Below are 20,421 nucleotides of genomic sequence, written 5' to 3'. Positions count from 1 at the left end.
TAATCCTAACGTTTGAAATCAATTTAATGTCCATATTTTAGTTTTTTTTTTTTTTTTTGGCATCTAACATTGTTTTTGAAATATTTTAATTAGTTGTCATGTTTGCAAAACTATGTAGCAAACTAGCATCCCAGGACTCTAAAACTCGAGTTCAAAGGTTGAACTCGAGTTGCATGTGATGGCGGTCTGATGTGGAAAAAAATCCATGTGGAAATCGAGTATTTAAAACTCATGTTCCCCATTCTCCACATTCCACGAATAGACCTCTTCTTCTTCTTCTTCCTCAATTCTTTTCTTCTTCCTTCCAGATCTGATTCTTTTTCTTCCTGCTCAATCTGGTCCTATATTCTTCTTCCTTTCCTTTTCTTCCTTCCCAATTTGGTCCTCAGTTTTGGATTTGATCTGTTCCTCTATTCTTCTTCTTTTGTCTTTTAGATCTTCATCTATAGAAATCGAGTCCTATAGACTTGGGTTTACTTTTTACAAACTTGAGTCTATAAGACTGAGATCTATATGGCCAAAAACGTCCAGATCAACAAGTGGAACTTGAGTCTTTGAGACTCAAGTTTCAGCCAATAAAACTTGAGATGCTACTTTATTGAATTGTTTTTAGCGCATGCTAACTAACGCTATTATCTCCCAAATGCATGCTGGCCTGTAAATTACCTCCCATATTTTGTCCATTTTATTAGTTACATTACGTGGCCATTAAATTCTGCATCTCTAATCACATCTCATGTTCACTAAAATGTATTTTGCCTCAAGTGTGTTTTTGACGAAAGGCCTTTTAAATTTCAATAAGATTTTTATTTTTATTTTTATGAAATAGTAATAATTTCATTTTTATTGAAATCGAAAAAGAAAAGAAAAGAAGAGAAGGATATAATTGTCTGCGGCATGCCACAATTCCACAACAACTCAACAAGTGCTTCAAATTGAAGATTTTCCCAACAGTCTGAAATTGGTAAAGCCGAAAGAAAGAAAGAAAGATAAGGAATGTTTGAGGATCTGCCAAACGAAGTTTTGTACGAGATCCTGCATAAACTACCCTTGAAATCCCTAATTCAATTAAGGTGCGTTTCCAAATCATTCAACTCTCTAATTACAAGTCCTGCCTTCATCAATTTCAGTTTCACTCGATCCCACCCCGATTCCAACAAATTAATTGTTAGGTATTTGGATGTCGAATACCATGTAGAGCGCTACAAATTAATTGTCGAAGACAATGACAATAATGATTCCTCCTCATCTGAACAAATTCAAGATTTTGAGTTTCCACTAAGGAGTAGTTGGGCCTATTTTCAATTAGTCGGTTCTGCGAATGGATTGTTTTGCCTTCATCAAGGAAACCGCTTTATTCTTTGGAATCCTTGTATTAGAAAATTTATTACCCTTCCCACCCCTTGCCTCTTTCCTTGTTTTCTAGGGTTTGGGTTTGATTCGAGGAACAATGATTATAAGTTGGTGAGAATTGCCAAAAGTGCCAAACTTTCTCTGGTTGAGGTTTGCTCTGTTAGCGAGAGAGCTTGGAGAGTAGCTAGTGGTGGTGACTTATGTCCGGCTAGGATTACTTGTAGTGTTTTGCACCCACAACCAGCTTCTTTAAATGGAGCTCTTCATTTTGTGGCGAATGATTGGGGCGGTGCCCAGAGTTTAGTAGTTTTGTCATTTGATTTGGGTGATGAGGTTTTCCGTGTGATATCCTTGGCAAATGGTAACTTTGGATCGGGTGCTGATATTGGTATCTCAGTATTCAATGGGTCGCTTTCTCTACTATCTTATAAGTATGAGTGTCAGCATAGGAGGAGAGTCCAGTGTTGTTCGGTTTGGGTTATGAATAAGTATGATGATGTGGATTCTTGGACTAAACAGTTCACTATTGAATTCAATATGCTACATTGGAAAGTGTTAGGTTTCTTGAAGAATGATAATGTATTAGTGCAGAAAGTAGAATCACGTGGTTCGAAGCTCTTGTCATATGACCCTGAGAGTGAACAAGTGAAGAACTTGGGGTTTTATAGAAGCACATATTATTCTTATGCTGATAATTATGTGAGGAATCTTAACTTCTTGACAAACCAAATGATGTAGTTTCCAAGAGGAAAGTGAGCAAGAAGAGGAAGTGCAGGTAAGAAGGCTTGATTCAAGTATTCAACTCAAAATTTCAGCATTTACATTCCTCAGTTCTATCTTATTCTTGGTATATTCTAGATATTTTTGTGTTGCTATACTTAAATATTAAGTTTCAAACCTCAATATATGGCTCCTGGATTTAATTAGTTCTTGAATGGATATAAAGACTAAAGAGTAGTCATAATTTTTTAAATTTTTTTGTAGGCATTGTAGCAAAATTTTATCAATTTAGAAGGGAAAAGAAAAAAGACCCAGTGTACACAGGTAGTATACAAGAGAGAGTCTTAGAGTCTAACAAAAATAACACAAGTCCACAAGCTCCTGGAAAGAGGAAAAATACAGCCTGTTCCAATCATACAACAATCACAGCAAAAACAGTTTCAACCACAATGATGTACGTTCTGTCACCTCAAAAGTATGCCTATTTCTTGCCAAATAGTCCACATTAAACATGGAGGGATATCCCCCCAAATAATATTGGACTGATGATGGCCAAAATCCCCATTGTAGTTGAAGAAGATGCTCTAAAGAGTGTTCAAAATTGTTAAATACGATTTTGTGGTTTTGGCTGATGATGGGATGAGTCATTCGCAAGCACGAAATGGTAAATGTAAATGAAGACTTACATTATAATCTTTTTCTATATGCTGAAAGAATCACATCCAATCCATATTCTGTATGAAAATTTGTTTCACTTTCCATTTCATTAGGCATGCTTAGATTTTTCTGCTATGATCAGCCTTTGCCTTCTGATACTGTGTTGTGTAACTGACATATTGTTTTCATCAACGTAAAGTCAATAGAGTATAGCATTAGGCCAAACATATGTTGCTGTAACCATGTAACTGTAGGTAGAGTCGTGTTTTGTTAGGGGTTTTTATTGATTGAATGAGTTATGTTGTATTGAGTGTGGGAGTTGCATCGATCTGACGTGACCCTAGTGACAACCTTAGGGTTTGTTTTAAAAATGTAAAAAAAAAAAATAATAATGAGGAAAAACCACTTTTGGTCATTAAAATTTGCCTCATTTTTCCTATTTAACTAGGGTTTCTAAAGTAGTAATGGAATCCTTAAATTTTTAGAATGATATAATTTGGTCTACATTCTAATCTGGACACTGACATTTCATGTGATTGGGCACGTTTATGATTAAAAAAAAGGTTCTAAATGGTTTAGAAATTGTACACTAGTAATCTAGGTGGATTACAAGTGCAATGTGACTACCAAGATGGCTTATAATTGCTTTGTGGTATTGACATGAAACAAAAAGAGGATAAGATTGTCCACTTTTCTGAACTTGAATTTGTTGTATAGTTCTCTATTCTGCTGTTGGGAAAATACAAATTGGATTATTTTACAAATTTTTAACTATTTTGAAACTCTAAGGTCGAAACTGAAAAATGGGAGAAACTCTAAGGACCATAAGTGGTGTTTGCCCAAAAAATAAGTATTGTTTTGTTTAGCTGAACTATATGAAGTAGACTGCAGTCTATTGATTCACTTTGGTTTTTAGTTGATGTGGACAGATTATTGACATTAATGGGGCAAGGAGGGTAAATTGGACCTTGTATTACTTCTCCAGTAATTTTTTTGGCTTTTCTATGGAAAGTTAATTAGGGTTTTACAAAGAGGACTTTGGAATTGAATTATGAGTATAGAATAGGATTGTAATTGGGACCTTTTTTTTCCATAGAAGTTTTATTTTATTGATCAAACAAATATTGTATAGTATTATTTGATTATTAAATGGCCCGGTTTGCTGTAGGGAGAAAATTATATCTATGTTTATGGTATATTATATAGAAATTAGAAGGAAAATGATGTAAGTGTAAGCAATCACAGCTTAGGTTTCTTTAGGCAATTGGACTTAATAAAAGAAGGTAATCATAACCTTAAAAATAACCAAAGCTGTTGGACTCTTTCATTCAACTTCTAGAGGAATTGCCTAAAGAAATCCTCAATTCACAGTGAAGAGGACAGAGGAGGGAGATTTTATTAGGGGTTTCCAAGCTAGTCACAATGGTGGTTTGCATATTTCTTATCTTCTGTCTATTGATGATACTATTCTTTTTTGTTATTCTTTTTTATGATGCATCCAGGGAACAATTATTTTATATTCGGATGGTGTTGATATTCTTTGAAGCTATTATAGGCTTGAAAGTGAATGTTGGTAAAAGTGAGATTATGCTAGTGGGTGAGGTTGGGAACTTGGATGCTTTGGCTTGTGTTTTATGTTGTAAGGTTGGTTGTTTGCCCATGTCTTACTTGGGAATGCCTCTTGGGGCTAATTTCAAGGATGCTTTGATTTGGAACCCTATTATAGAAAGGATGGAGAAAAGGCTTTCGAATTGGAAGCGGTTATTTTTACCGAAAGGGGGTAGGCTTACTTTATTGAAGAGCACTTTGTCGAGCCTTCCAACTTATTATCTTTCTTTGTTTACCATTCCACAACATGTAGCAGACAGATTAGAGAGGATTTAGAGGATTTTCCTTTGGGGGAGATCTGATGAAGTTTTTAAATATTTTCTTGTTGCTTGGGATAAGGTTGTTTGGCCGGTGGAGGCAAGTGGTTTGGGGATTCTGAGGATTGGGCTTTTTAACCAAGCTTTGCTTGGGAATTGGCTATGGCACTTTAGGAAGGAAGTTACCCATTTATGGCATCAGGTTATTGCCACCAAATAAGGGGAGGGTAGTGGAGGTTGGTGCACTAGAGTTGTCTGAGGGACACATGGTTGTGGGTTGTAGAGGAAGAGAATTAGCAAAGATGCAGATAGTTTCTTTAGTCATGTGGTGTATGCAGCGGGAGATGGTAGTCGCATTCAATTCTAGCATGACCCTTAGAACGGTCCTACTTCTTTGAAAGAGTTATATTTGGAACTATTTGTTTGTGCTATGGCTTAAGAAGCTTTGATTTTTGATTTGATTTTTTATGCACCAGATAGGGGTGGTAGGAGTTGAAACTTACTTTTCTGTCGTGCATTTAATGACAAGGAAACGGGGAGATTTTACTCTCTTTTTTTAGCATGTTTCTACCAGAATACCAGGGGGGGAGGGTGATGATGTTTTGATTTAGCAATTGAATTGTAGTGGTATTTTTCATTTGCGCTCCTTTTATAATTCTTTATTAAAATCCCCTTCTGTTTCTTTCCCTTGGCTGAGCATTTGGTGTATTAAGGTACCTAAAAGGGTGTCTTTCTTTTTATGGTCTGCTGCTGGGGATGAGATTCTTACCATAGATAACCTTGTTAAGAAGAAATTGCCTCTTGGTGTGATGAGGAAACCGTGGATCACCTTTTACTCCATTGTAAGTTTGCTCATGCTTTGTGGAGTGAGGTTTTCCTTATGTTTGGGGTTCAGTGGGTGATGCAGTATACAGTTCTCTCTTCTTTTCGCTTGGAGGAATTGTTTGGGGAATTATTCTTCAAATGTTTGGAATATGGTACTGGCATGTCTTATGTGGTTAGTATGGAAAGAACGCAATACCCGAACTTTTGGGAGCATTGAGAGACCTATTGAACTGTTAAAGACATCGCTAGCTAGGACTTTGTTTGAGTGGTCTCGTATTTGGGGCCTCACGCGTTGTATTTCCTTGTCTGGTTTCCTTATTTCTCTTAGATTTGCTATTTGATTTTGTTTGTATTCTTTCTTTGCTGTGTTTACAATCGTAAACACATTGCATTTTGCTATCAATAAAACTTTTATTACCTAGCAAAAAAAAAAAAAAAAAAAAAGGATCACAACAATTGACAGAAGTAAATGTGAAAGATTACTTGTTAGACAATTTTTTTGTAGCATGGTTGACTGGTTTGGTGATGGTTGAGCTAGTAATCATGTGCTAGTGGTTAAAAAAAATAAAACAAGAATATTTTGCAAATAGAAAGTGGGGTTGGCGAATCACTTATCCCCTGCTTGCTGCCATCAAAGTGTTGCAACTTCTGTTCTAGTTTACTGTTTTGGTCTTGTGCCTAGATGCTGTTTGCTGCTAGTAGTTTATTTGACTAATCCTCTAGGTGGAGTGTAATATATTTGCTGGAGAGTTTGTATGCACCCCTATCTTGGTGTAAATTGCTAGTCTGGGGGAGTTAGTTTTGTTTAGTTTTCAAAATGGGGTTTGTAGTTTGTTTGCTGCTGGTTTGGTGTTTTGGACTTCACTGTAGATCTTCTTTTGGTTTTTTTTTTTTTTTTTTAATACATTTTTATTCATAAATAACTATATATATGTATGTATGTATATATATATATTATCATTGTACTTTGGCTATGTTTGTTTCATGGATAATCAGGGGAAAGAAATGAATTTCAGGATTATTTTCTAGTATGGTTGATAATACAAGAAAATTTGCCTTTACTGTTTATTGATTTGATTTTGGTGTTTTATATGAATTTATTTGTTTTTTTTTTTTTTAATTGGTCGTGATAATAAAGATAATCAACAATAATGGATTCTTTGTACGGTAGAATTGGCAGTCCTTGGACAGCACTTGGTTATGGGTTCGTTATAGTTTATTTTATATGGTTTGTAATGTGACACAATTCTTGTCTATTATTGTTGTATTGGTAATGTGATTGTTGTTAGTAGGTGATTTCAGGGTATAGTTGGTAATAGGAGTTTTTTTTTTTTTTTTTTTTTTTTTTTTTTGCGAATGATTTTATAAATTGAAGATTAATATATATATATATATATATATATTTTTTTTTTTTCATTTGTGTTGCAGATAACAACAATACATAAGACTGAAGGATGAATTCGCGTGATGTGGCAGCAGTTTTTTCTTTTTGTCCAAATTTGTTTTTTGGTCTATGGATCATTGTCAAGCCTTCTTTGTTTGGAAAGGATCATTTAAAATTTTAGACAAAAATGTAAAGTGTCTTTCTAAGTCTAGAATAGTTTGAATTTTTTTTTATTAACAAAGTTATTTTATTGAAAGACAAGATTGCTTCTAGTTCATGATGATAAACACTGTAACCCAAAACAATTGCACATAAATGAAGCGATCCTATAAAATCTAAATGGAAATGCAACTAATACGACACCACACAGGAGACCAATTAAAATTAGTTCAAATCATTAAGATTCCAACTTAAAATCAGAATTTTTTTTTATTTTATTTTATTTTTTTTTTTATGTATAGTAAAACATGTAATCATCAATATATATATATATATATATATATATAAGAGTAAAGACTTTATGTGGAAAAGCATGAGATCCTGCTAAGTGGTACTCTAATTTTGTATTAAGCCTTTTTTTTACTTCTTTCATTAAGTTATTTTTACTGTTATTCAAAAGATTAGATTAACTTATTTTATTGTTATCTTATTAATATCTCATTAATTGCTTAAGCTTACGCTACATCTTTCTCTACTCTTCATGTCTTTTAGCGTATCCACTGTTTTAGTATTTTTTTTAAAGCAAAAAAAAATAATAATTAATTAAGGACTAATGGTTATAACTAACTACATAAGGCCTTGAAGAGAGAGAGAGAACCAAAAATATTGTGAACTGTTTAAAAAAAAAAAAAAAGGCGTTGTTTCACCATATATTACTATAATAAAAGACTTGAGACTGACAAAACATTTGAAAAATAGAGAGGGGGGAATTTGACGGGTCACCACCTTTGTTATATTAGCCTTCCATCACCTTTAAGACACCGAAACCCTTATGGGTAAATTTTTTTTCTTTTTTCTTTTTAAAATTAGGGGTTTAAAATATGATTTAGATTTAGATATTTTGGTTAGATAGTTTTTGTTTTGATTATATAAGTAGAGAGACTATTTGGTGTGCAATGTAAAGTCATATTCTATCATGGTTTAATTTTAAATCATCTATAAGATATATGAATATACATTTGCCCACATCATGTCTTAATGTCGCACTATCGATGAGTAGAAGACCGTGAGAGAGTTGGGCATATTTTCATTTCATGGTATGAAATATGTGAACACAACATAAATTGGTTGATTTTCATGGTCCTATTACTTTTTGCATTTATCTTTGGTTTCATGATTTTTTTTTTTTTTTTAAATCTTACCTTGAGAAGGCTATAAATATGTTGTGAAACTACTAAATTAATTTTTAATATCTCAAAATGTATATGTTTCTTTACTCTAATTTACTTTACTTTTTTTTTTTAATAATATATGCACAACATTATTCAAAACCGTCTTATATAAAATATCACAAAATTATGTGTATCGCATGGGAAACTTATTAGTTGTTTCTAATGATAGCCACATAAGATATACCGAGACATAATTTCAAATATTTAAGGGGTGCTTTTTGAATTAATTCCTCCAATCTACCTTCCTTGATAACAGCCATTGGATCCCAAAAGGCTCTAAAGACTATCCTTTATTGGAAAATTATTGTATACTCCGAGTATACCATAAATGCATACTTCCCTTTCTCACACGAATTGTGGGTCCCATTATAAATTTAATTAGTGAGATTCACAATTATGTGAGATGGAGGAGTATGTATTTATGGTATTCTGAGAGTATTGTATAATTACATCTCATCCTATCGGTTGCTGTTTGTTTTGGCTTTCTCCGTTGGTGTTGGTGTTGGTGTTGGTGTGGGTGAGTTACTGAGTTGTCTTTTAGTGTATTGTGACGTGTGAATTCATTTGATTAGCTCTTGCGATTTGGGCCATAGGGCTTGTCTGTTGAGTGAGGGATGGATGGGGCCATGGGGCTGGGTGGGATATTTGAATTGGGGAAGTAAAGGCATTCAGAGCAGAGACTGTAGCTTACCAATAAAAGACAAAATTAAATTATGGGGTGTGTGCTAATAGTTAGTCAAGAAAAATAATGAAGCAACTAATAAACAATAATTAATAATTTAATTAACCAATACATTATAAAAGACAAACAAATTAAATTATGTTAGGCTAAACAACAATTAATAATTTTATAATTAATGAAATAACAATATAACAAATTATAATTTATAAAAGACAAACAAATTAATGAAACAACTAAATAACAATAATTAATAATTTTATTAGTATTTCAAATGAACTTCTTAAAAAACATTTTGAAAAAAATTTCTGAAGCCGCCACTGCTTACAGAGTGAATAAAGTTATCCCAATCTATTTTTTTTTTTTAATATATATATTTTTATACAAAGTAGAAAAAGGTAATTTCCGTTAGTATAACTTGATTGTCTATCACAAGGCCCACGCAAGTGCTTTAAATAGAAAAATTCCCAATACGCCGAATTTGGTAAAGCCGAAAAAAAAAAAAAAAGAAGAAGAAGAAAATCCGGAATGTTGGACCTGGAGTATCTGCCATACGATGTGTTGCCGGATATCCTGCATGGACTGCCCGTGAAATCCCTAATCCGATTCAGGTGCGTTTCCAAATCATGGAATTCTCTAATCACAAGTCCTGCCTTCATCAATTCCAATCTCACTCGATCGCCCTCCGATTCCAACAAATTAATTGTTAGGTATTTGGATGTCATATGCCAAGTAGAGCGCTACAAATTAATTTACGAAGACAATGACAATGATGACTCCTCCTCATCTGAACAAATTCAAGATCTTGAGTTCCCACTAAGGTGTAGTAGTCGGGACTATTTTCAATTAGTCGGTTCCGCGAATGGATTGTTTTGCCTTCATGAAGGAAACCGCGTTATTCTTTGGAATCCTTGTATTAGAAAATTTATTACCCTTCCCAACCCTTCTTTTATTGACGTCTTTCATTGTTATCTAGCAATTGGGTTTGATTTGAGGACCGATGATTATAAGGTGGTGAGAATTGCCTATCAAAGTGTAAATGTTAGGTGCGAAGGTGCCAAACCACCTCTGGTTGAGGTTTACTCTGTTAGCGAGGGATCTTGGAGAGTAACTAGTGGTGGTGACTCATATCCGCATAGAATTACTATTCGTAATTGGCACCATCAAGTACCTTCTTTAAATGGAGCTGTTTATTTTACGGCGAAAGATTGGGGTGATGCCCAGAGTTCAATAGTTTTGTCATTTGATTTGGGTGATGAGGTTTTCCGCTTGATATCCTTGCCAAATGGTAAATTTGGATTGGATGCTGATATTCGTACCTCAGTATTCAATGGATTGCTTTCTCTAATATGTTATGAGAGTCGGTTTCTGAGCAGCATCAAGAGTTGTTCTGTTTGGGTTATGAAAGAGTATGGTGTTGTGGATTCTTGGACTAAACAGTTCACTATTGACTTCAATATGCTACATTGTGTTGATTGGAAAGTGTTAGGTTTCTTGAATAATGATCATGTATTAGTGGAGAAAACACAAGCATATGGTACGATGCTCTTGTTATATGACCCAGAGAGCCAACAAGAAGTGAAGAATTTGGGGTATTCTATAAGCGCTCGTTATTCTTATGCTGCTAATTATGTGAGGAATCTTACCTTACTTGACAAACCAAATGATGAAGTTTCCAAGAGGAAGTGAGCAAGAAGAGGAAGTGCAGGTAAAAAGGCTCGATTCAAGCATTCAACTAAAAATTTCAGCATTTAAATTCCTCAGTTCTATCTTATTCTTGGTATATACTAGATATTTTTGTGTTGCTATTAGTAAATATTAAGTGTCAAACCTCAATATATGGCTTTTGGATTTAATTTTTTCTTGAATGGATATAAAGACAAAAGAGTAGTCATAATTTTTTAAATTTTTTTATAGGTAATGTAGCAAAATTTTATCAATTTAGAGGGAAAAAAAAAAAAAGAAAAAAAAAAGATCCAATGTACACAGGTAGTATACGAGAGAGACTCTTAGAGTCTAACAAAAATAACACAAGTCCACAAACTCCTTGAGAGAGAAAAAAGACAGCCTGTTCAACGCAGCCATCCAATCATACAACAATCACAGCAAAAACAGTTTCAACTACAATGATGTACATTCTGTCCCCTAAAAAGTATGCCTATTTCTTGTCAAATAGTCCACATTAAACATGGAGGGATATCCCCCCAAATAATATTGGACTGATGATGGAAAAAAATCCCCATTGTGGTAGAAGAAGATGCTCTAAAGAGTGTTCAAAATTGTTAAATATGATTTTGTGGTTTTGGTTGATGACAGGATGAGTCATTCGCAAGCACGAAATGGTAAATCTAAATGAAGACTTATGTTATTATCTTTTTCTATATGCTGAAAGTGTCACATCCAATCCATATTCTGTATAAAAATTTGTTTCACTTTCCATTTCATTAGGCATGCTTAGATTTTTCTGCTATGATCAGCCGTTGCCTTCTGATACTGTGTTGTGTACCTGACATATTGTTTTGCATCAGTGTAAAGTCAATAGAGTATAGGATTAGGCCAAACATAAGTTGCTTTAACCATGTAACTGTAGGTAGAATCGTGTTTTGTTAGGGGTTTTTATTGATTAAATCTGTTATGTTGTATTGAGTGTGGGAGTTGCATCGATCTGAGGTGACCCTAGTGACAACCTTAGGGTTTATTTTAAAGTGTAAAAAAAAAAAAATATATATATATATATATATATCGAGCAAAATCCATTTTTGGTCATTAAAGTTTGCCTCATTTTTCCTATTTAGCTAGAGTTTCTAAAATAGTAATGGAGTCCTTAAATTTTTTAGAATGAGATAATTTGGTCTACATGCTAATCTGGACACTGACATTTCATGTGATTGGGCACGTTTATGATTTTTTTTTTTTAAAGGTTCTAAGTGGTTTAGAAATATTACACCGGTAATATTTCTTGCTTGTGCATTTGGATTTTGCTTGTGCAAGCTGGCTCCTTGTGGGTGGCTTGGATACACAAATACTTCTTAGAAGGCAAAGTTTTTGGGAGGTAAAACCCCCCCAGAACTGCTCTTGGGGATGGAGAAACTGAAGCTTAGGGAATCTGTGAGAGGTTTTTTTAAATGAAAAATTGGAGATGGGAATGGGAATGGGGTCTCTGGCATGATAATTGGCTTCCTCAAGGGGTCCTTAGTCACAAATTTGATACTGAAGCCATATTTGCTGCAGGCAGCTATCCTTCAGCTAGGGTGTCCGGTATTATTGTTAATGGTCATTGGCAGTGGAGGCCTCCTTGATCTATGGATCAAAGTCTTTTACAGCAGGAATGTGCATTTATTTTTTGGTTGGCTATTCAGGATAGGCTTTTCACTTTTGATAGATTAGTTAAATGTGGCTGGCAAGGAAATTTGTTGTGTGGATTTTGCAGAAACAAGTGTGAATCCAGGGATCACATTTTCTTTGAATGTTCCTTTTCAAGCAGGATGTGGCAGCAAGTAGTGTGGGAATGTTTATGGCAGCAGGTGCCTGATCACTGGGAAGCAGGAATTGATTGGGGGAAAAATTTAACAGTCAGAAGTATACAATCAAGAGTGGGGAAAATGGCCATAGCAGCTGCTGTATATCATATCTGGAGGCCGAGGAACACTTGTAAATTTTCAAAAATTATGTTGACTGAAGAACAAACGGTTAAAAGAATTTTTTATTTTGGAAATAAAATGGAGAATAGGGGGCTTTGTGCCTAAAAGGATCACAACAATTGACAGAAGTATATGTGAAAGATTAGGTGTTAGGAAAATTTTTTGTAGCATGGTTGCGACTGGTTTGGTGATGGTTGAGCTAGTAGTCATGTGCTAGTGGTAAAAAAAAAAAAAAAAAAACAAGAAGATTTTGCAAATAGGAAGTGGAGCTGGTGAATCACTTATCCCCTACTTGCAGCCTTCAAATTGTTGCGGCTTCTGTTCTAGTTTGCTGTTCTGGTCTTGTGCCTTGACGCTGTTTGCTGCTAGTTGGTTATTTGACTAATCCTCTAGGTGGAGTGTAGTATGTTTTCTGGAGAGTTTGTATGCACCCCTTTCTTGGTATAATTTTCTAGTTTGGGAGAGGTGGTTCTGTTTAGTTTTCAAAATGGGGTTTGCAGTTTGGTTTGCAGTTTATTTGCTGCTTGTTTGGTGTTTTGGACTTCACTCTATATCTTTCTTTTGTTTGTTTTTTTTTTTTTAATACATTTTTATTCATATATATATATATATATATATTATCATTGTACTTTGGCTATGTTTGTTTCATGGATAATCAGGGGAAAGAAATGAATTACAGGATTATTTCTAGTATGGTTGATAATACAAGGAAATTTGCCTTTACTGTTTATTGATTTGATTTTGGTGTTTGTTATGTATTTATTTGTTGATTATCTTTATTATTACTACCAATAAAAAAAAAAAGAAAAAAAGAAAAAAAAAAGAAAAAGAAAAAAAAGAAAAACAGAGTCTGCAAATACAAATATTTAAAAAGGGGGAATTGATTGGAATTCATTAGTTGGTTGGATTCTTGGACAGCACTTGATTTAGGGTTCGTTATAGTTTAGTTTATATGGTTTGTAATGTGACACAATTCTTGTCTATTATTGTTGTATTGATAATGTGATTGTTGTTTGTAGGTGATTTTAGAGTATGGTTGGTAATAAGAGTTTTTTTTTTTTTTTTTCCTAATGATTTTATAAATTGAAGATTAATATTTTTTATGATTGTCATTTGTGTTGCAGATAACAACAATACATAGGACTGAAGGATGCATTCACGTAATGTGGCAGCTATTTTTTCTTTTGTCCAGATTTGTTTTTCGGCCTATGGATCTTTGTCAGGCCTTCTTTGTTTGGAATTTTAGACAAAAATGTTAAGTGTCTTTCTAAGTCTAGGATAGTTTTAATTTATTTTATAAACAATGATATTTTATTAAAAGACAAGATTACTTCGTGTTCATGATGATAAACACAGTAACCCAAAAGAATTGCACATGAATGAAACGATTCTATAAAATCTAAATGGAAATGCAACTAGAAAGACGCCACACAAGAGACCAATTAAAATTAGTTCAAAACATCAATGATTCCAACTTAAGATTAAATTTTTTTTTTTTTTTTAATGTATAGTAAAAAATATAATTATTTCTAATGATAGCCACATAAGATATAATGAGACATAATTTCAAATATTTAAGGGGTTCTTTTAGGATTAATTCCTCCAATCTACCTTTCCTCGTAACAGCCATTGGATCCCAAAAGGCTCTAAAGACTACCCTCTATTTCATCCAATCAGTTGCTAACCTCTTGGGGATATTTGAGTAGAGAAGATCTAAAAATAATTTCATTGACTCCAATTTCTAAACATGAAGACCTTTTAATAAATCTCACATTTCAACTCTATTTCACCCCATCTAATTGACTATCCATGATTGAATTGATTTAAACATTTTTGTTCATTGAATATACATATAAATCAGGGTGCAACTCTTCTATAGTATGATTCATGTGCCAATTATCATGTGGAAACGTTACTCGAGTGAATAAAGTTATCCGAATCTACTCTTCTTCTTCCTTTTTTATTTTTTATTTAAATTATATATATATATATATATACACACAAAATAGAAAAAAGTAATTTTTGTTAGTAAAATTTATTGTCTGTCACAAGGCCCACAGCAAGTGCTTTAAATTGAAAAAATTTCCAACAATCCGAATTTGGTAAAGCCGAGAAAAAAAAATCCGGAATGTTGGACACTTTTACAGCAGGAATGTTGGTTCCTATTCATGGAGAAGACGCTTTAGTATGGACTCTTAACTAAAAATTGTATATTTTCTTGTAAATTTGCTTGGGAAGCCCTTAGATATAGAAGCAATGAAGTTGATTGGGATAAATTGGCTTGGGATGCTGCCATCATGCCAAAACATGCATTTATTTTTTGGTTGGCTATTCAGGATAGGCTTCCCACTTTTGATAGATCAGTTAAGTGGGGCTGGCAAGGAAATTTGTTGTGTGGATTCTGCAGAAACAAGTGTGAATCCAGGGATCATATTTTCTTTGAATGTTCCCTTTCAAGCAGGATGTGGCAGCAAGTAGCGTGGGAATGCTTATGGCAGCAGGTGCCTGATCACTGGGGAGCAGGAATTGATTGGGGGAAAAATTTAACAGTCAAGTATACAATCAAGAGTGGGGAAAATGGCCATAGCAGCTGCTGTATATCATATCTGGTGGCTGAGGAAAACTTGTAAATTTTCAAAAATTATGTTGACTGAAGAACAAATGGTTAAAAGAATTTTTCTTGGAAATAAAATGGAGATAGTGGGCTTTGTGCCTTAAAGGATCACAAAAATTGACAGAAGTATATGTGAAAGATTAGGTGTTAGGAAATTTTTTGTAGCATGGTTGTGACTGGTTTGGTGATGGTTGAGCTAGTAGTCTTGTGCTAGTGGTAAAAAAAACTAGAAGATTTTGCAAATAGGAAGTGGAGCTGGTGAATCGCTTATCCCCTACTTGCTGCCTTCAAATTGTTGCGGCTTCTGTGCTAGTTTGCTGTTCTGGTCTTGTGCCTAGATGCTGTTTTCTGCTAGTAGGTTAGAGAGAATTCACAGGAATTTCCTTTGGGGGAGATCTGATGAAGTTTTTAAATATCTGCTTGTTGCTTGGGATAAGGTTTTTTGGCCGGTGGAGGCAAGTGGTTTGGGGATTATGAGGATTAGGCTTTTTAAATAAGCTTTGCTTGGAAAGTGGCTGTGGCGCTTTGGGAAGGAATTTACCCATTTATGGTGTCTAGTTATTACCCTTCCCAACCCTTCTTTTATTGGCCTCTTTACTTGTTTTCTAGCAATTGGGTTTGTTTTGAGGACCGATGATTATAAGGTGGTGAGAATTGCCTATCAAAGTGTAAATGTTAGGTACAAAGGTGCCAAACCACCTCTGGTTGAGGTTTACTTTGTTAGTGAGGGATCTTGGAGAGTAACTAGTGGTGGTGACTCATATCCGCCTAGGATTACTATTAGTAATTGGCTCCCACAACATAGCTTATTTAAATGGAGCTGTTTATTTTGCGGCGATTGATTGGGGAGATGCCCAGAGTTCAATAGTTTTGTCATTTGATGTGGGTGATGAGATTTTCCACTTGATATCCTTGCCTAATGGTAAATTTGGATTGGATGCTCATATTGGTACCTCAGTATTCAATGGATTGCTTTCTCTAATATGTTGAGTATCGGCATTTGGACATCGAGTGTTGTTCTATTTGGGTGATGAAAGAGTACGACATTGTGGATTCTTGGACTAAACAGTTCACTATTGACCTCAATATGCAATATTGGAGAGCGTTAGGTTTCTGGAAGAATGATCATGTATTAGTGCAGAAAATGCAATCAGGTGGTTTGATGCTCTTTTCATATGACCTTGAGAGCCAACAAGAGAAGGATTTGGGGTTTTGTGAAAGCACATGTTCTTCTTATGCTAATAATTATGTGGAGAACCTTGTCTTACTCGACAAACCAAATGATGTAGTTTCAAAGGAGGAAAGTGAGTAAGAAGAGGAAGTGCAGGTAAAAAGGCTCGATTCAAGTATTCAACTCAAAATTTCAGCATTTACATTCCTCAGTTCTATCTTATTCTTGGTATATACTAGATATTTTTGTGTTCCTATACTTAAATATTAAGTTTCAAACCTCAGTATATGGCTTTTGGATTTAATTTGTTCTTGAATGGATATAAAGACTAAAGAGTAGTCATAATTTTTTTAAATTTTTTTTATAGGTAATGTAGGAAAATTTTATCAATTTAGAGAAAAAAAAACCCAATGTACACAGGTAGTATACTAGAGAGAGTCTTAGAGTCTAACAAAAATAACGCAAGTCCACGAACTCCTTGAAAGAGAAAAAAGACAGCTTGTTCCAATCATACAACAATCACAGCAAAAACAGTTTCAACTACAATGATGTACGTTCTGTCCCCTCAGAAGTCTGCCTATTTCTTGCCAAATATTTTGTTAGGGGTTTTTATTGATTAAATGTGTTATGTTGTATTGAGTGTGGGAGTTGCATTGATTTGACATGACCCTAGTGACAACCTTAGGGTTTGTTTTAAAAATGTAAAAAAATAATAATGAGCAAAAGCCACTTCTGGTCATTAAATTTTGCCTCATTTTTCCTATTTAGCTAGGGTTTCTAAAGTAGTAATGGAATCCTTAAATTTTTAGAATGATATAATTTGGTCTACATGCTAATCTAGACACTGACATTTCATGTGATTGGGCATGTTTATGATTTAAAAAAAAAAAAGGTTATAAAAGGTTTAGAAATTGTACACCGGTAATCTGCGTGGATTTCAAGTGCCATGTGACTACCAAGATGGTTTATAATTGCTTCGTGGTATTGACATGGAACAAAAAAAGAGGATAAGATTGTCCACTTTTCTGAACTTGAATTTGTTGTATAGTTCTCTATTCTGCTGTTGGGAAAATTCAATTTGGATTATTTTACAAATTTTTAACTATTTTGAAACTCTAAGGTCAAAACTGAAAAATGGGAGAAACTCTAAGGACCATAAGTGGTGTTTGCCCAAAAAATAAGTATTGTTTTGTTTAGCTGAATTATATGAAGTAGACTGCAGTCTATTGATTCACTTTGGTTGTTAGTTGATGTGGAAAGATTTTGACATTAATGGGGGCAAGGAGGGTAAATTGGACCTTGTGTTACTTCTCCAGTAATTTTTCTGGCTTTTCTATGGAAAATTGATTAGGGTTTGCAGAGAGGACTTAGGGATTGAATTATGAGTATAGAATAGGATTGTAATTGAGACCTTTTTTTTTTCTATAGAAGTTTTATTTTACTGATCAAACAAATAATGGTATAGTATTATTTGATTATTAAATGGCCCGGTTTGCTGTAGGGAGAAAATTATATCTATGTTTTTGGTATATTATATAGAAATTAGAAGGAAAATGATGTAAGTGTAAGTAATCACAGCTTAGGTTTCTTTAGGCAATTGGACTTAATAAATGAAGGTAATCACAACCTCAAAAAGAACCAAAGCTGTTGGACTCTTTCATTCACTTCTAGAGGAATTGGAATTTCTTCCTTTATGTTTCATAAATGTGCAAATACCCCAATTCTGTCTCTACCTCAGTTAATGTGGACTATTTGGATTGAATGGACTCGGCGTTCTTTTGAGGATTCTGGAAAATCTTTGGCACAGTTGTTAGATTTATGTCATTGGACCCTTTTTGGTTGATCTCAGTGTTGTGGTCTCTCAGATTATTCTACACTAATGGATTTTCTTTTGTCTCTTAGAATAGTTTAGTGACAATTCGTTTATTTTTACTTCTCTTTCCTCTTTGTTCACTATCGTGAAACTTCTGTTTTTTTCATTCTTTTCCAGCTTTAATAATATTTTTTCTTACCTATCAAAAAAAGAAAAAAGAAAAGAAAGTACTAAACTTAACCCAACCCAGATAACCTAACCCGGATAACTTAAACCGGGTAAGCTTAACCCTCTAACTCACCAAGGGTAAATAGTACTTAACCCAATTCTCCTCAGCCTTACTCACTCCTAGACTGATTTTGTTTTTTCAAGCAGTCAGTTGGATGCCACATCTGCCTTCGCTGGTGCTGGGTTATTGTTTTCTCAGCAAACTCAGCTCTTCAGCAAAAGGAAGTCCTCTCTCTCTCTTTATTTTCTGATTCTTTGATTGTGTATAATTTGCTGGCCATGGCCAGAGTCCCTACTTCTTTGTTCATGCTTAACATGCTTGATAAATTGCCCCAATAATTGTGTGAGTACATCAAAACCCGTAGGTGCTACTAAGGGTAGGACAGCTAACATGTAAACTAGTCAAACACAAGTATACATTTTTTTTTTTTTTTTACTTATAAAAAATAAAAATCTCTTGACATGATTGAGATGTAGTATGTATCTTATATATTATATTTTTTTGTTTCCTTGAACCATGTTAGAGAACTGATACGATAGAGACATAATACATATCTTATAGATTATATTTTTCTTTTTCCTTGAACTATGTTAGAGAACTGTTGTTATGTTTCCTTTTTTTTGATAGGTAATAAGAATAATATTATTTAAGAAAAAAAGAGAAAGAAACGAAAATGCATGGTGTTAATGATGATGAACACAGAAAAGCAAAAACAGAAAGCAAAGAGAAAAGAAATCAAGAGGCTATTCTATGAGAAAAAACAAACTCTATAAAAGAGGAACAATCCGTAAAACCCCAGCACCATGACCAATCAAAAGGACTATGGTGGCACAAATCTTTTAACTCAACCAACGTCTTCTCAATGTCCTCAAAGGAGCAACGATTTCGTTTCGTCCATAAAATTCACATCAAACAGCCTAGAATCAAATTCCAAATATCTGAACTATGGTTTCCATGCCAGTGACTCCAACAAAATAACAACCCTGCCTCAAAAGCCTGGCATGACCCTCTCATGGTTTTCTTGTATAGGTGTAATGATTTTCTCTCTTTCCTTTCATGGTACCCTTTCTACCCTAGGATAGTTAGAACTGATGTGATGCAGTCTCTCTCATTATGTGAGTTCCATAAGAGAAACAATATGTGCTACAGGAATGAGGGGTGTTTTTCAAAGTAATTCCTTGAACCTACATTCCTTGGTAACAGCCATCAGATCCCAAAAGGCTCTAAAGACTACCCTTTATAAAACATATGAAATGGATCAGCAAATGGTTCACGGTCTCACCATTTATATAGGTGCATACATCACCTTACACACTACTTTTTAAATGAAAAATGAGACTCTCCTTTGGGCATTGAAGCACTAAAGACTCTTCTACTTTACTCCAAATAACCTCATACTAAGAAAAAACATCAAAATTATCAATCCCCTTAAATTTTCATTTCATCCTATCAGTAGCTAACCTCTTGGGGATATTTGAGTAGAGAATATCTAAAAGAAAATTAATTGACTCCAATTTCTAAACATGAAAGCTTTTAGTAAATCTCACATTCCAAATCCATCACATCCCATTTAATTGACTATCCATGGCTAAATGTATGACATAGACTCTTTATCTTCAAATGAAAATGTGTTTCATCACACTCTTTTTGATTTGTCAAGGTGTTGGGGTTTTTCTATTTGTTCATCCATCCTTGAGTTCCTAGCTTTGAAGAGTGAAATTTTGCTTCTCTGCTATACCAAAATTAGTAAAACAAAACAAAACAAAAAATTCTTCATGTCTTACCTTTTAAGGAAGGGATTCTTCCTATCAAATATCTTCGATTACCTCTCATACCAGGGAACTGTCTTATATGGATCGAAAGTTGGTTTTGGAGAAGATAGCTGCTGGAATAATTTCTTGGGCAACTAAAAATCTATCTTTTGCTGGTATAGTCCGACTTATTCAATATGTTTTGTTCGGGATTCAAGTTTATTGGACAAGCTATTTCATTTTTCCAGCTAAGCTGATTAAGGACATTGAGAAGCTTTTCAATCTGATCAGGCTGTTCATATAGCTAAAGTAGCTTGAACAAGTTTGT

At 34.1% G+C, this 20,421-nt stretch overlaps 2 protein-coding genes across 18 annotated transcripts in view; both read left to right on the top strand.

The window, feature by feature from the left end:
* Positions 1-822: 822 nt before the first annotated feature.
* LOC126723554 (putative F-box protein At1g47730) lies at positions 823-7,081 on the top strand. Of its 5 annotated transcripts, none has more exons than XM_050427114.1 (4): positions 823-1,073; positions 1,173-2,128; positions 2,338-2,737; positions 6,849-7,081. In XM_050427114.1, the coding sequence occupies exons 1-2, from the start codon at positions 997-999 to the stop codon at positions 2,089-2,091; spliced, it is 996 nt and encodes a 331-aa protein (XP_050283071.1). In that variant the 5' UTR covers positions 823-996; the 3' UTR covers positions 2,092-2,128; positions 2,338-2,737; positions 6,849-7,081. The 5 variants fall into 5 exon arrangements, with proteins under 5 accessions (XP_050283071.1, XP_050283069.1, XP_050283070.1 ...); XM_050427112.1 differs by having other exon boundaries at positions 828-2,128; positions 2,338-2,527; positions 2,644-2,737; XM_050427113.1 differs by having other exon boundaries at positions 828-2,128; positions 2,338-2,527.
* Positions 7,082-9,348: 2,267 nt separating this feature from the next.
* LOC126723549 (F-box/kelch-repeat protein At3g23880-like) overlaps positions 9,349-20,421 on the top strand; it is a 100,625-nt gene continuing 89,552 nt past the window's right edge. For 3 of the 13 annotated variants that reach the window (XM_050427102.1, XM_050427105.1, XM_050427103.1), the window contains exon 1: positions 9,349-10,582. In XM_050427102.1, coding sequence (XP_050283059.1) covers positions 9,403-10,563 — 1,161 coding nt within the window. In that variant the 5' untranslated portion in view covers positions 9,349-9,402 and the 3' untranslated portion in view covers positions 10,564-10,582. Of the gene's footprint in view, positions 10,583-12,358; positions 12,489-13,639; positions 13,857-14,846; positions 15,840-20,421 lie in introns of those variants that run through there. The other 10 variants (XR_007654375.1, XM_050427095.1, XM_050427089.1 and 7 more) reach the window with 8 other exon arrangements.

The sequence above is a fragment of the Quercus robur genome, chromosome 4 (genome assembly GCF_932294415.1).
Source record: "Quercus robur chromosome 4, dhQueRobu3.1, whole genome shotgun sequence".
In the NCBI taxonomy this organism is placed as follows: Eukaryota; Viridiplantae; Streptophyta; class Magnoliopsida; order Fagales; family Fagaceae; genus Quercus; species Quercus robur.
This window is presented reverse-complemented; position numbering and strand designations above follow the sequence as displayed.

Coding starts and splice junctions, on each gene's coding strand:
- LOC126723554 (XM_050427113.1), top strand. CDS start 997: ATGTTTGAGGATCTGCCAAACGAAGTTTTGTACGAGATCCTGCATAAA.